This window comes from Pseudorca crassidens, chromosome 1 (genome assembly GCF_039906515.1).
Source record: "Pseudorca crassidens isolate mPseCra1 chromosome 1, mPseCra1.hap1, whole genome shotgun sequence".
Taxonomy (NCBI): Eukaryota; Metazoa; Chordata; class Mammalia; order Artiodactyla; family Delphinidae; genus Pseudorca; species Pseudorca crassidens.
The window spans coordinates 133,155,341-133,167,443 of NC_090296.1; the positions used below are offsets into that span (position 1 = coordinate 133,155,341).

Sequence of the window (12,103 nt, forward strand, 5' to 3'; positions counted from 1 at the left end):
ATCCCTCCAGATGGCAGCTCTTCTTGGTCTCCCCCTTCCTTCCTGTGCCTCCTGTATCCAGGTGGTTCCCCCAGGCCTCTTAGTCACCCTCCTCACCCAGGTCCCACCTTGATGCCATAGGTCCCTTTCCCAGGTGCTTGGCTTCCCCGGAGCTGGAACCAGAGCCACCAGTGGCAGCATCTGGTACCCTTTGCCCCTGCTGGAGCCGGGGCCCTGGGAGTGCCCTTGCCATGAGAAAAGCAGGATGCGAGATTATCAGGCATTCACTGTCCCTGCACGTGGGAGTCACTCATCTTCCATCACAGCGACAGGGAGGGGTGTGTGAATGTCTGTTTCAGAAGCCAGTGTCTGTCTGGCCCTTTCATCTGAGAGGCGTGGAATCCCTGCCCAACTCCGCATCTGTGCAGAATCATCATCCTCTTTAACGGTCTACCAGTGCCCTGACAGTGACGTTAGTGTCTGAGATAATCTGGAAACTAAATATTTGAATGTTATCAGATACTTAAGCAATCAGAATTGTTTGTGAGCATATTAGATTTTAGAAGCTGTATTTGAGAAGTTGTTTTTCTGTAGCAAAGGCATTTTTCTCCAGAAGTTATTCTTTATCAATAATGATGTTTGCATTAAATGACTACTCTTGTTTTTTCTTAATGGTGAGAAAATGGGGAACAGAGGGAAAGAGCATTTGCGTATATTCTTAAGGAGCAGCATTTCCAATCCCAGTAATTATGGAACTTCCTCTTCCTGAGGCAGAGGGTTCGACTCTATCGTGTGTACAGAACTGTGAAACCTGGAGTCCGGTGGCTTAATTTTATTCTTCTACAAAGATCTAATTGATGATTCGTTTTTATCTAGAATTCCCATTATAGAAAGTATGATGTGGGAGGCCCTGGGGGGAGGTTTCTGAGAGCTTTGATGTCAGCGGCCTAAAACATTCTCTGAGCTTCATCGATTGTGTTTTAGACCCTTTAAAAACGTCACAGAGTATGACGGGCAGGATGCCTGTGGCTCCAACAGCTGGAACATGGTAGATGTGGACCTCCCACCCAACAAGGACGCGGAGCCCGGCATTTTACTGCATGGACTGAAGCCCTGGACACAGTATGCCGTTTACGTCAAGGCTGTGACCCTCACCATGGTGGAGAATGACCACATCCGTGGAGCCAAGAGCGAGATCTTGTACATTCGCACCAACGCTTCAGGTATTCACGCACCATCCCTGCCGTCCCACGCCTCGTCAGCTCAGGGTCCTCACTCATGACAAGATGTAGTCAGAGGGCTGACACTGAGCTGTGCCTGTTGTCTCTCCCTGTCCTGGGCCAGTCTGTCTTTTATTTGTCTGTCTTGTCAATATATAATACTGTATCATATTTCTTTCCCACTCCCTAGCCTCTTCCAGGCCATCTTCTGGACTTGGTACCATCTTCCATTATCATTCTGACTGTCCTGGACCAGTGAGCTCAGGTCCTCCAGGGTGCTGGGTTGGTTTCTTAGGGAGACCCAGCCTGGATACGGTCCTCTAAGGCTGCCCTTCTTGTTTATTTGGACAGTTGGACCTCTGGGAACTGAAACCTGGTTGTTGTTCCAGTTACCTCAGGTGGCTCCCTGGTTTCTCACCTTTGTCCTGTAGTGGCTAGGGTTCCAAGAAAGCAGACAAAAGTTGAAAAACATGAGATGAACCATGTTGTGGACATTCCAAGTGTTCACTGATGAAAATGTGCCTCCTTTTCCCCGATCTCCGTTTTCTAAACCAACTCATTTCTCAGCTCCAGAATCTGGAACTAAGGAGAGCAAACTTTTGTGTATATTTTCCAAGTATATAAAAACCAGGTTAGAAGTAGGGAAATGCACATCATTTTAAAAGGCACTGATAAACATTCTTTGATGAAGGCCATTGTTACAATACATAGGCTGCTGTAAAATACACATAAACTGGCACGAAATGAATTTAAATGGCAAAGAGGGTGAGGAAAAAATGTTGGTGGGGAAATCCTTTTGCTCATGTTCTCCTGCCCCCTCCTCCTTTCCCCTCCCCTCCCCTCCCCTGTTCCATCTCTATGATCCTCTAAGTGGCTGCTATCATGTCACTGATGGCACAATGTTTATATCAATAAATGTGACACAGGCTTCTGATTCTAGGCCTGGGATGTTGTAACAGAGGCTCAAAGGCAACACAACAAGTTGTTCAGCCTAAAAATTTGCAAGTAATTCATTGTAGCTAATTTGGGGAAAATAAAAGTCTTTCTTTGTTAAGACCAATTCTTAAGAAACTTGTTTCCTTTCACCAAAAATGGAAAACAAAGCACTGTACAAATTGAGTCAGTTTGCTCTATTTTGGCGTCTGTCCTCACAAGTGGTAGGGACAGAGACTGACTTGGTCCATGGCCTAGGCTTTTTTGTGACAACTGTTATTGAAACATCTAGGGGTGAGCTGTGTGTTTCTGAAGTACTTATTCTAGGAAGCACTAAAGTGGCCTAGCATTCAGTAAAATGTTTTCCGAGAAAAAGTTAGTATTAGTCCTAACTTCTTCCTAAAGTTTCCTTCCTTACAAGTGTTCAGACCCTTGTGTATAAGATTTTGTACCTTAAGCTTTTAAATTTTAAAAGCAGCTTACATGGCCATTATGCTTAAGTGACATACAACGAAGGTGTCTTTTGCACTTTGGAAAATCTACCAAAATTGATGCTTTTTTCTGAACCCAAAGAGAATAAGATTTCAGTGGTCCCTGGATGCATTTGCCCTTTATACACAGTTCAGCTCCAGGTTTGGGTTTAGGGGCAATAGTAAGTAAATATTGACCAGATTCTTATGCTTTGCCTGTAAATCAATGTTCTTTTGCTGGTAACAGAGTCCGTTACTTGAAATCGGGGCTTTATGTGTGTTCGAGGTGTTTTTAGACTGCTTCTCATAGTTATGACTCCATAGTTCCATTGAATCATGATTATACAATCAGTAGATTTACTGGCCCTTTGCACTACTTTTTCCTCCAAGCCCCCCATACACTCACTCTCTCCCTCTCCCTCTCCCTCTCCCTCTCCCTCTCCCTCTCCCTCTCCCTCTCCCTCTCCCTCTCCCTCCCCCCCCACACTCTCTCTCCCCAGCACCCTTTTTACTTCCCCCTTTCATTTTGGCTTTTTGCCATTTTTATCAGAGATTCAAAATCTCAGATGAAATGCAAGTCAGTCAGTTTTACCATTTGCTGAAACTGCTGGCATTAAATGTTTTGGAGGATGGCAGCTATAGTAAATGAGGAAAGTCCAGTGTTTGCATTAACTGTGGGTTTTAAGTCATCCATTCCAACCCTGGCTGTGCTCCCACCACCCTTTTCCACCTGCAGCTCAGTAATGTTTGTTATCACAGAGAACAGATGTTATAAAGGGAAAGTAATACAATTTCAAAACAAGGTTCGGTTTTCATTTTGTGTTTCAGTGTTCACCGCCATTTTCCTGTGGAGATCAGACTTTTGGCTTCTTGTGGGTTTGCTCTGGGTATCTGACAGCCAGGATCTTGGGTTCGTTCCATTTTCTGAAATGTCCTTTGTCCCCCTTTCCAGTTCCTTCCATCCCCCTGGATGTACTCTCAGCATCAAACTCCTCCTCTCAGCTGATCGTGAAGTGGAACCCTCCTTCCCTGCCCAACGGCAACCTGAGCTACTACATCGTAAGGTGGCAGCGCCAGCCCCAGGACAGCTACCTTTACCGGCACAATTACTGCTCCAAAGGTGAGGGTGGGAGGGGCAGGAGACACCTGTGGCTGTGACTCCCAAACCCCGAGGCCGCATACACCGGGGCCAGCATCAGCTGTCTGTCGGGAAGCAGCTGTGGTCGTGAGCCCAGGTGCTGATGGCTCTTCCTTTCCTCACCAGCCTGTGTAACTTGGCTCTCGTTGGGCTATTCTTTTCCAAGCAGACAAAATCCCCATCAGGAAGTACGCCGATGGCACCATCGACGTTGAGGAGGTGACGGAGAATCCCAAGACCGAAGTGTGTGGTGGGGAGAAAGGGCCGTGCTGCGCTTGCCCCAAAACCGAAGCCGAGAAGCAGGCCGAGAAGGAGGAGGCCGAGTACCGCAAGGTCTTCGAGAATTTCCTGCACAACGCCATCTTCGTGCCCAGGTACCGTGTCCTCTGAGAGGGTCCTTGGGCAGGTCCTGGTGCTTTCTCTGCACCCTGTGGTGTGTAGGTCAACAGCCTCAAAGGTGAGACCCAGCGGCCGTCGAGGAGGGACAACAGTGTAGGCGGCCAGCTTGGCGAGTGGGGTTACTACCCAAGCCACTCAGCCCTCATGGAACGGGCCGGAGCTCACGGCCTGAGCTGTGGGGGGCTGTCAGCGTGACAGGTGACAGGTACAGCTGCCCTGTGGCCGCCCAGCCCCTGTGGGGGGCACGTGGGCGCAGAGAGCGGCAATCACTTGGCCAAGCACACGCCAGCAAGCAGAGGAGCCGGGTTTGGGCCCTCGGTTGCCCTTCCCACGCCTCCCTGCGGCCTCCCAGCCTGGCCAAGGTGGAGCGAAGGGAGAGGGAGAGACTCAGAGTCAGTTTTGAAAGGGGCCCAACTTCAAAGCATAACCGAGAGCCACTGGCACCCTTGACAAGCAGTTTGTGAAGCTGCGCAAAAGACAGCCTTTCCATGCCAAGCAGCCCGACCGACGCCAGGGCATCTGTCTGCTTCGCTGCTCCAGCCTCTGCTTCTGCCTAGTGGAGACAAAAGCGGAGGAAGATAAATGTTTAGAGCAGAATTATTCAAATAGCCAAAAGCTGAGAACATCCCATGTGTCCACCAGGAGATGAATGGATGAACCAATGTGGTCTTGCCCTCCAATGGAATATTATTCAACCCTGTAAAGGAATGAGATTCTGAAGCATGGGCTACCACATGCATGAACCTTGAAAACATTATGCTGAGTGAAAGCACCCAGACGCAGAAGGAGATATTGTATGATTCCATATCTTGAACAGATAAATTCAGATAAATTCATGGCAAAAGAAAGTAGATTAGAAGTTACCAGGGGCTGTGGGGAGGGGAAATAGGGTGTTATTCCTTAATGCGTATAGAACTTCTGTTTGGGGTAATGAAAGATTTTGGAAATAGTGGTGATGGTTACACAGAATTATGAATGTAATTAATGACACTGAAATGTGCACCTAAAAGTGGTTAAAATGACAAAATTTTGTTAGTTTTTTTTTTTTTAACTTTAAAAGTTTGTTTTACCACAAGAAAAAAAAAAGAAAGAAAGAAAAGAAAAGTGGAGGGACATTTAGCAGGGCAGCCTCGTGATGTCTGGGGAAGGAGATGGAAACAGAGTGGTGACTGATGGCTCCTTTGTCTTCCTGAAAAATTGTAGCACAGAGTTTAGAAACAACCTCATGCCTGAAATCTGGGCAAAGGAGCAAGATTCAGGCCAGCATTATACCTACGAGCCCGTTTCCTGACCCCCATGGCGCCCCAGCTGCCAGCCCCCTGTCAGTACGTTGTCCTGGGGATCACTCTTCTTCCAGCTCCCGACCCAGAGGGGCACCAGCAGTCCCGAGCTTCTGTTTATCCTGCAGTTGCTTTGCCCTTAAAAGCTCTCTTAGGTTGTAGCAACAAATGGTTTTGAAAGAGACTTTTATTTTCTGTCACGTGACCTTCCTGATATTTGTATACTAGTCAAAGATAGATATCTTACTTTGAAAAATCATTAAAACAGGAAATCAAGACCTTTTGGAAGTGGAGGCACTATTTCCTTTTCAGAATGAAGCTATCGGTCACTTAGCAGCTTTCTGCCCCCTCCTCTCCTGCCCTTAAAACCATGGAACCTCCCGACCTGCCCCGCCGTTGACATCTCCTGTTCACGGGTGATTGATATGGCTGCAGTTCATGTGTTGGTCCAGATATCCTGTATATCACGTGTGGTCTCGAGAATCAGAAAGTTTGAGGATGGAAAAGAGCTCAAAGATGTTTTAAAACTAGAACCTGGGTTCAGTGGCTTCTCCACCACCCTGATTCACTAACTATGGATTTGGGGCTTAGCCCTTCTTCCCCACACACCGGGGCTCTTTCCCTTCATGGCATTGCTTCTCAACACAGTCCATCGCCCCCCGTGCTAGCAGGGGCTTGGCCGGTGTTACTTCCTTTGGACACAGAAGAGGATGGATTTAGAGCATCCCAGACAGGCCAGCAGGAGCCATCTGTTTATTCTCCAGCAGAGGCTGCCGGCTACGTTGCCGTCTTTTCCCAAAGACCTGTCCGAGGTTCAGGCTGTGAGTCCAGGCTTTGGAAAGGTTTCACTGAAGAGCCCCTAGCTTTCTGTTGATAGTTACAAGACAGTGCCTGTTTTCCTCATCAGTCCAAGAACACAGGATCAGGTGATAGGAAGGCAGAGCTGTGGGTGACACAGATTTCACGAATGCCTTCTGTTTGCATTGTTGAGTTCAAAATAAGTTTCCTCTCCACCACATTCCCCTGATGAATGCGTGTGTCCACCCTGCGGTCTTGATGGCCGCTGTCTGAAGTCTAGTCGCACTTGCTGTCCTTTCATTTCACAGGACAGACATAATATCCTAGTTTGCCCATGGTGAGGGGCCACAGTTGATAAGAACCTCACGTTTGGGATTTTTCACGCCTCCTACTGAGGCGTACATCTGATGTCCACACAATTTCCCACAGAATTTGGGTAAAAGGAGTGTCTGGGTAACAGAACGGCTGAATAAATCATAAAGGAAGCTTTTCTGTTTTACAACTAAATTCTCCAAAGACGATTTTTATTTCTTTCAATTCATTCTAAGAACAGTTTATTTAGAGCTTAAAACCAGTCAAGTCAGGTTGAGTATGACGCTATTCGCCGTCCACGTCCATGTGTCTTGAAGTAGGATGGCAGCCTGAGGTCATGAGTTCCTTTCTGGAGTCAGTATCTGGTGCCAAGTGCCTTTCATTGATCCCTGCCTTTATAGTTTAAGTCACAAAGTTTGGTTTAAGTGACTGAAATATCAACAGATGTTGAAGAGTAAACAAGGTTTTCTGACAGGAGTAATTTGTCCCATCAGTGGGTGTGGGAAAAGCTGGCCATGACATTAGCTGCTGGTCACACGGCGTGGACGTGCGGCTGTTTACAGAGAATCGGGACGTGCCATTCTGCTGGCCCCCTGCCTTCCCGACAGCGTCCGGGTGGCCTCCCTTCCCCAGGCCCTGTCCACTGTAACAGCTCTGAGGAAACAGCCCAGGTGCTACTGAGCCTCCCCACTGGAGGGGCTGAGGTGTTAGTTTGCCTCTAGATACCATTGAGTAACCACTCAGGGAGCCAGGGGGCAGGTTGCACGTTGAGGCTGAGGTTTGCAGCATAGAGAAAGCAAAATAAATAATGAGGAAGGAAATCCCTGTATTATTATTTGTTGGTTCTTATGCAAGGGGGTTGAGTAGCTCCTTTTATTCCAAGGTGAAGATTTTTCTTTTCTTTCTCTGACTCGAGTCACAGAAAAGACAAAAGAGGTGGAAGCCCTCACTCACAAGCCACATTTCTCTCTCTCTTCCTTGCAGACCTGAACGGAAGCGGAGGGAGGTCATGCAGGTCACCAACACCACCATGTCCAGCCGGAACAGGAACACCACGGTGGTGGACACCTACAACATCACAGACCCGGAAGAGCTCGAGACCGAGTACCCTTTCTTCGAGAGCAGAGTGGATAACAAGGAGAGAACTGTCATCTCCAACCTCCGGCCTTTTACTCTGTACCGAATCGATATCCACAGCTGTAACCACGAAGCTGAGAAGCTTGGCTGCAGCGCCTCCAACTTTGTCTTTGCAAGAACCATGCCTGCAGGTACAGTGTCATCCAGCTCACCCCACGCCCGACTCACAGCCTAGCGGAGACTGTGATTTGTAGACACGGAGGCCGACACCCAGGGCGATGACCCTTAGTCTCAGTCCTGCTTATTAAAGAACGGGTGGTCATTTGCAGGCAGCTTGGTAGCCCAGCAGCCCAGGGAATGGAGTTCACACATCGTGACCCCACTCCCACCCCGGTCTCTCCATACAAAGTACTCGAGAGCAGGGAGCTCGATGCAGGGTCCGCTCTTTTCCTTCTCCTTGGTTTGCATTGTGCATTCCCATGGCCCTTTCTTGCCAGGTCCCTCCTGAGTTCTTAAGTTTCAGTGAAATCCCCATTTAGCTGCCTTGATTCAGACTGAGTTTTGCTCCTCAAGGTCCGCTCCCAAGCAGCCTTTTGTCCTGCTTGTTTGGTCTTCACCTTCCCCTTGTAAGTTAGAAGCTGCCTGTGGCTTAGACAGCCATACATCCATCTTTCAGGATGGGTGAACTGCCCGGTTCACCTCCTTGCAGAGCTGGCAGGTAGCACAGAGCACAGTGTCTGCAGTCTGGGGGCGGGGCCTCCTGGGCGCAGTTCTGGCACCGACGTGCTGCTGCCAGCCTACCCGGCCTTAGTCTCCTCACCCTCCCAGGAGAGAAAGCCCAGCTGATTTCTCAGTGTTTCCCAGCTGGAACTTGCAGTGACATTGCTCACCACTTGGCTTACTGCTTTAAGAAGCAAAAGCAGGAGAACAGGCACCCCAGCCTTACCCGGCAGCTTCAGGAATCGCTGATGAGGGCAGCAAGCTTGCGCTCAGCACCAGCTTCCTGGCGGCTCCCTCCCAGGCGGGCTCGGGGACCATCCTTTACACCTGCGCAGAAATTGCATCTGTCACGTGCAGATGCAGAGCATGAAGGATCTGGGTCCCGGCTTGGAGGCTGGATGCCGCTGCTTCTGCTCACTCAGCACCTTTTCGATGATGCTTGTGTTTGATGGCATCGCATAGAAGCCGAGTAGCAGACCTAAGTGACTCAATTTGCCAAGATTTTCCTCCTGCACTTGAGAGTGAGCTTTTTTGTTGGGAGACTGAGGGGAAGGGAGGGTATGGTGGCATCTTGAGACTTACAGGTCATTAGGTTGCTCCAGTTCCAAAACCCCTGCTGTGTGTGCAAGGCCAGGTCAGGAGGATTTGCTGCGACCGCTGTCCGCAGTCCTGCACGAGGGGTTGGGGAGGGTGTTCTTAGGCTAGTCCAGTGTTTTTCTCCCTCCCTGAGGACTCGAATCTAACTTTATCGCCTATTTCAATTGTTGCGCAGAAGGAGCAGATGACATTCCTGGGCCAGTGACCTGGGAGCCAAGGCCTGAGAACTCCATCTTTTTAAAATGGCCAGAACCTGAGAATCCCAATGGATTGATTTTAATGTATGAAATAAAATATGGATCACAAGTCGAGGTAAGACTGGGGCACCGGCCGTGTGTGGGTGCGTTTCTGTTGCAGGTGTAGCGTGTGTTACACTTCAACACAGGGCACCTCCTGGTTAGCTGAAGACTTTGAACAGTAAAATAAGGAGGTAAGTCAGTGAGGATTCAGGTCTTTTTACCAACTCTATGCTCTTTGGGGAATTCTCACAGTGTGCGAGGAGCTGGCTTATCCTCACCCTCAAGAAACTGTTTCTTTGCAGAAAACGATCTTTCAGCCTAGAGATTGGGCTTAATAACTTAATCCTTCTGGAACTCTTTTTGGTTAAAGAAAGAAGGTTTGGTTAAAGGTCGGGCGTGCTTAGAGTTACTGCAGGACTGCCATAATGTAAGCCTGGGTGTTTTCCCTTTTATTGCAAATTGGGGTCAGTGTTAGGTGGGAGGCGGGAGGCGAGAGGCGAGGCAGTGTGTTTGTGGGAAATTGACACATATGTTTTATTTCCTCCAGGATCAGCGGGAATGTGTGTCCAGACAGGAGTACAGGAAGTATGGAGGGGCCAAGCTAAACCGGCTCAACCCGGGGAACTACACGGCCCGGATCCAGGCCACCTCTCTCTCTGGGAACGGGTCGTGGACTGATCCTGTGTTCTTCTATGTCCAGGCCAAAAGTAAGGCTTGTGGAGGGAGTTGCTGGGAAAACAGAAAGCAGGTGGTGCTGGGACTGGGGAAACCTGGGTCGTCATCCTGGCTCTCTGGTTTTCTGATTTCTGTCGGCCACCTTTCAGAAGAGTCACACTTTTGCCAGCACTTAATCTAGGAGCTCAGGCTGGGGAGCTGCCACACCTGGAGTCCCTACCTCATCTGATGGGCAGGGAGATGGTCTGAGGCCCTCTTTTGAGGGAGACAGCAAGGGGCCCGTGCTCTCAACTTGGTTTATGTCCAAAGCATTTTACAAAGCATTGAATTGACCATTCTGCCTCCTGCCTCGTCAGGGATGCTGACTGGGGCTCCGACTCAGGGCTTAGAATCCTAAGGGGTGACAGAAACCTGGGGGCCTTCTGCTCCAGCCTGCTCCAGGGCAGGAGTCGCCGTGACAGCATCCCAGGCTGAGGCATCACCCCTGTCTCTCCTCAGCGGTAAAATAACAGATGCACTTTTAAAGCAGCAACACACTTTGAAAGCACACAGTGGTCCCTGTTTGGCACAGAGACTGGGCCATGTGGTGAGTTTATGCTCAAACCATCGACAAGACAGAATTCTTAGAAGGCCATTCTAGGCGAGGATTTTAGATTTTAAAAGTGAGTTTTGTAAAATGTATGAGCACAAGGGCACTATACTTGCTTGGCCAAGAAAATTCAGTATTTTCGTTTGGTGACATAAATATCCCTTATTTACATTTTGAGTTTCTGTTATTTTGTATTAGAAACCAAACTTTTAAGATTATTTCATGTTCAGATAATGGGATCAAATCTGGCATAGCACTATTCCTGACTGCTTCCGCAAGAAAAAGCAGTCCCGCCTTGCTCAGTGGTGCTACTTTGGGGTCAGGTGGGCAATTCCCACTGCCCTGGTTTCTCCTGGTGTCCACATCTGTGCTACTCTGGTCTGGAGTCTGAGTTTTTAAATTCAGGATTCAGTCAATCCAGCAGTCCACCTGGTTAGCGCCTAGTCAAAGACATGCATGGTATTTGGAAGTCTACACAGTGACAGATACCAAAAGAAGGATGTGCGGGGATAGAATTGCAGACCTTGAGGTAGCATTTGATGAGCCTGGCGCTGTGTGAGGGGTAAACAGATGCTTGAGAAGATAATTCCATCATCTAAAATAGTCTGAATTCTCCATGTGGTCCATTTTACCTACTCTTCCAGTTGGCTAGTGCCACACACTCCAGCGCTGGAACTTTCACAATATTCCCAGAGCCCTCCCCAAAGAAGTGGCTTGTTTTCTCTCTTCTCCTCTCCTCCCCTCTCCACATCCATCCCTTAGGAACAGAGCCTAGGTTTCGAGGTCTAGCGTGATGCTGTGTTCTTTGAAACAGCAGCATTGGCTTCTGGGGTTCAGTGACCTTGGCTTATCTGCAGAGATGACAGGTTCCTCTCTGCCGTTGCTCCCGCGTTTTTAACCCTGTGAGTGCCGGGAGCCAGTGGGAAACCCAAAAGCCACTCTGATGGCATCTTTCCAGCAGGAGTTGGCATACACCATGGGGAAATTAAATCTGCGTGCCTGCTTTACCGTTGGGCAGTTTTTCCTTGTGTCAGACAAGATTCTCTCCTGCTGTGGTTGAGTCTCCCTTCCTCCTGTTCAATCCTCAGAGGAGATGGAAGCTTTGGAAGCTTTCTGGCAACTGCTCTCCTTTTAGGAACCCTTCATGTGCTTGAATACTATTAAATTACTCCTTAGGCTTTTCTTCTCCAGACTAAATAATCTCAGGTTTGGGGCCTTTTCTTGTAGCCCAGTCTCACAGGACAATTTTCTAGCCATTCGGTCATTTTTTTCTTCTCTGGATGTGTTCCACTTTTTCCATGTCCCCGTTGAAATGTGAAACTCAAAAAGAATAGGATACAACTTGACCAGTAGTATAAGTGATAGAGATAGAAGAAATAATCCTCGGGGGCAAAAAAGAAACTCCACTAGCTTCCCAAAGTCCCTGTTAATTTGCAAGTATTTTTAAGAATTAGGAAATGCAGGAGCCTGTATCCATTTTTAGAGCTATTTGATAAAAATATCTTTAATTTAAAAAATTAAAATAGCTTTAATAGTCCTCACAGAGTAATAATAATAGTAGTGTTTAGTGGCAGAATAATCATTGATGGGTGATCTACAATAGATGTAACTTGGTCCCCAGTGAGTTCCAACTTCATTTCCACATACGTGGGTGTCCCACGGGCAATTCAGACGCCT

The 12,103-nt window shown here is 48.3% G+C and overlaps 1 protein-coding gene across 3 annotated transcripts in view; it reads left to right on the top strand.

Moving 5' to 3' along the window:
* IGF1R (insulin like growth factor 1 receptor) overlaps positions 1 to 12,103 on the top strand; it is a 307,863-nt gene that overhangs the window by 260,156 nt on the left and 35,604 nt on the right. For 2 of the 3 annotated variants that reach the window (XM_067756101.1, XM_067756082.1), the window contains 6 exons: positions 964 to 1,202; positions 3,555 to 3,722; positions 3,907 to 4,114; positions 7,514 to 7,797; positions 9,099 to 9,235; positions 9,710 to 9,869. In XM_067756101.1, the coding sequence (XP_067612202.1) occupies positions 964 to 1,202; positions 3,555 to 3,722; positions 3,907 to 4,114; positions 7,514 to 7,797; positions 9,099 to 9,235; positions 9,710 to 9,869 (1,196 nt within the window). The remainder of the gene's footprint in view (positions 1 to 963; positions 1,203 to 3,554; positions 3,723 to 3,906; positions 4,115 to 7,513; positions 7,798 to 9,098; positions 9,236 to 9,709; positions 9,870 to 12,103) is intronic. The other variant, XM_067756091.1, reaches the window with a different exon arrangement.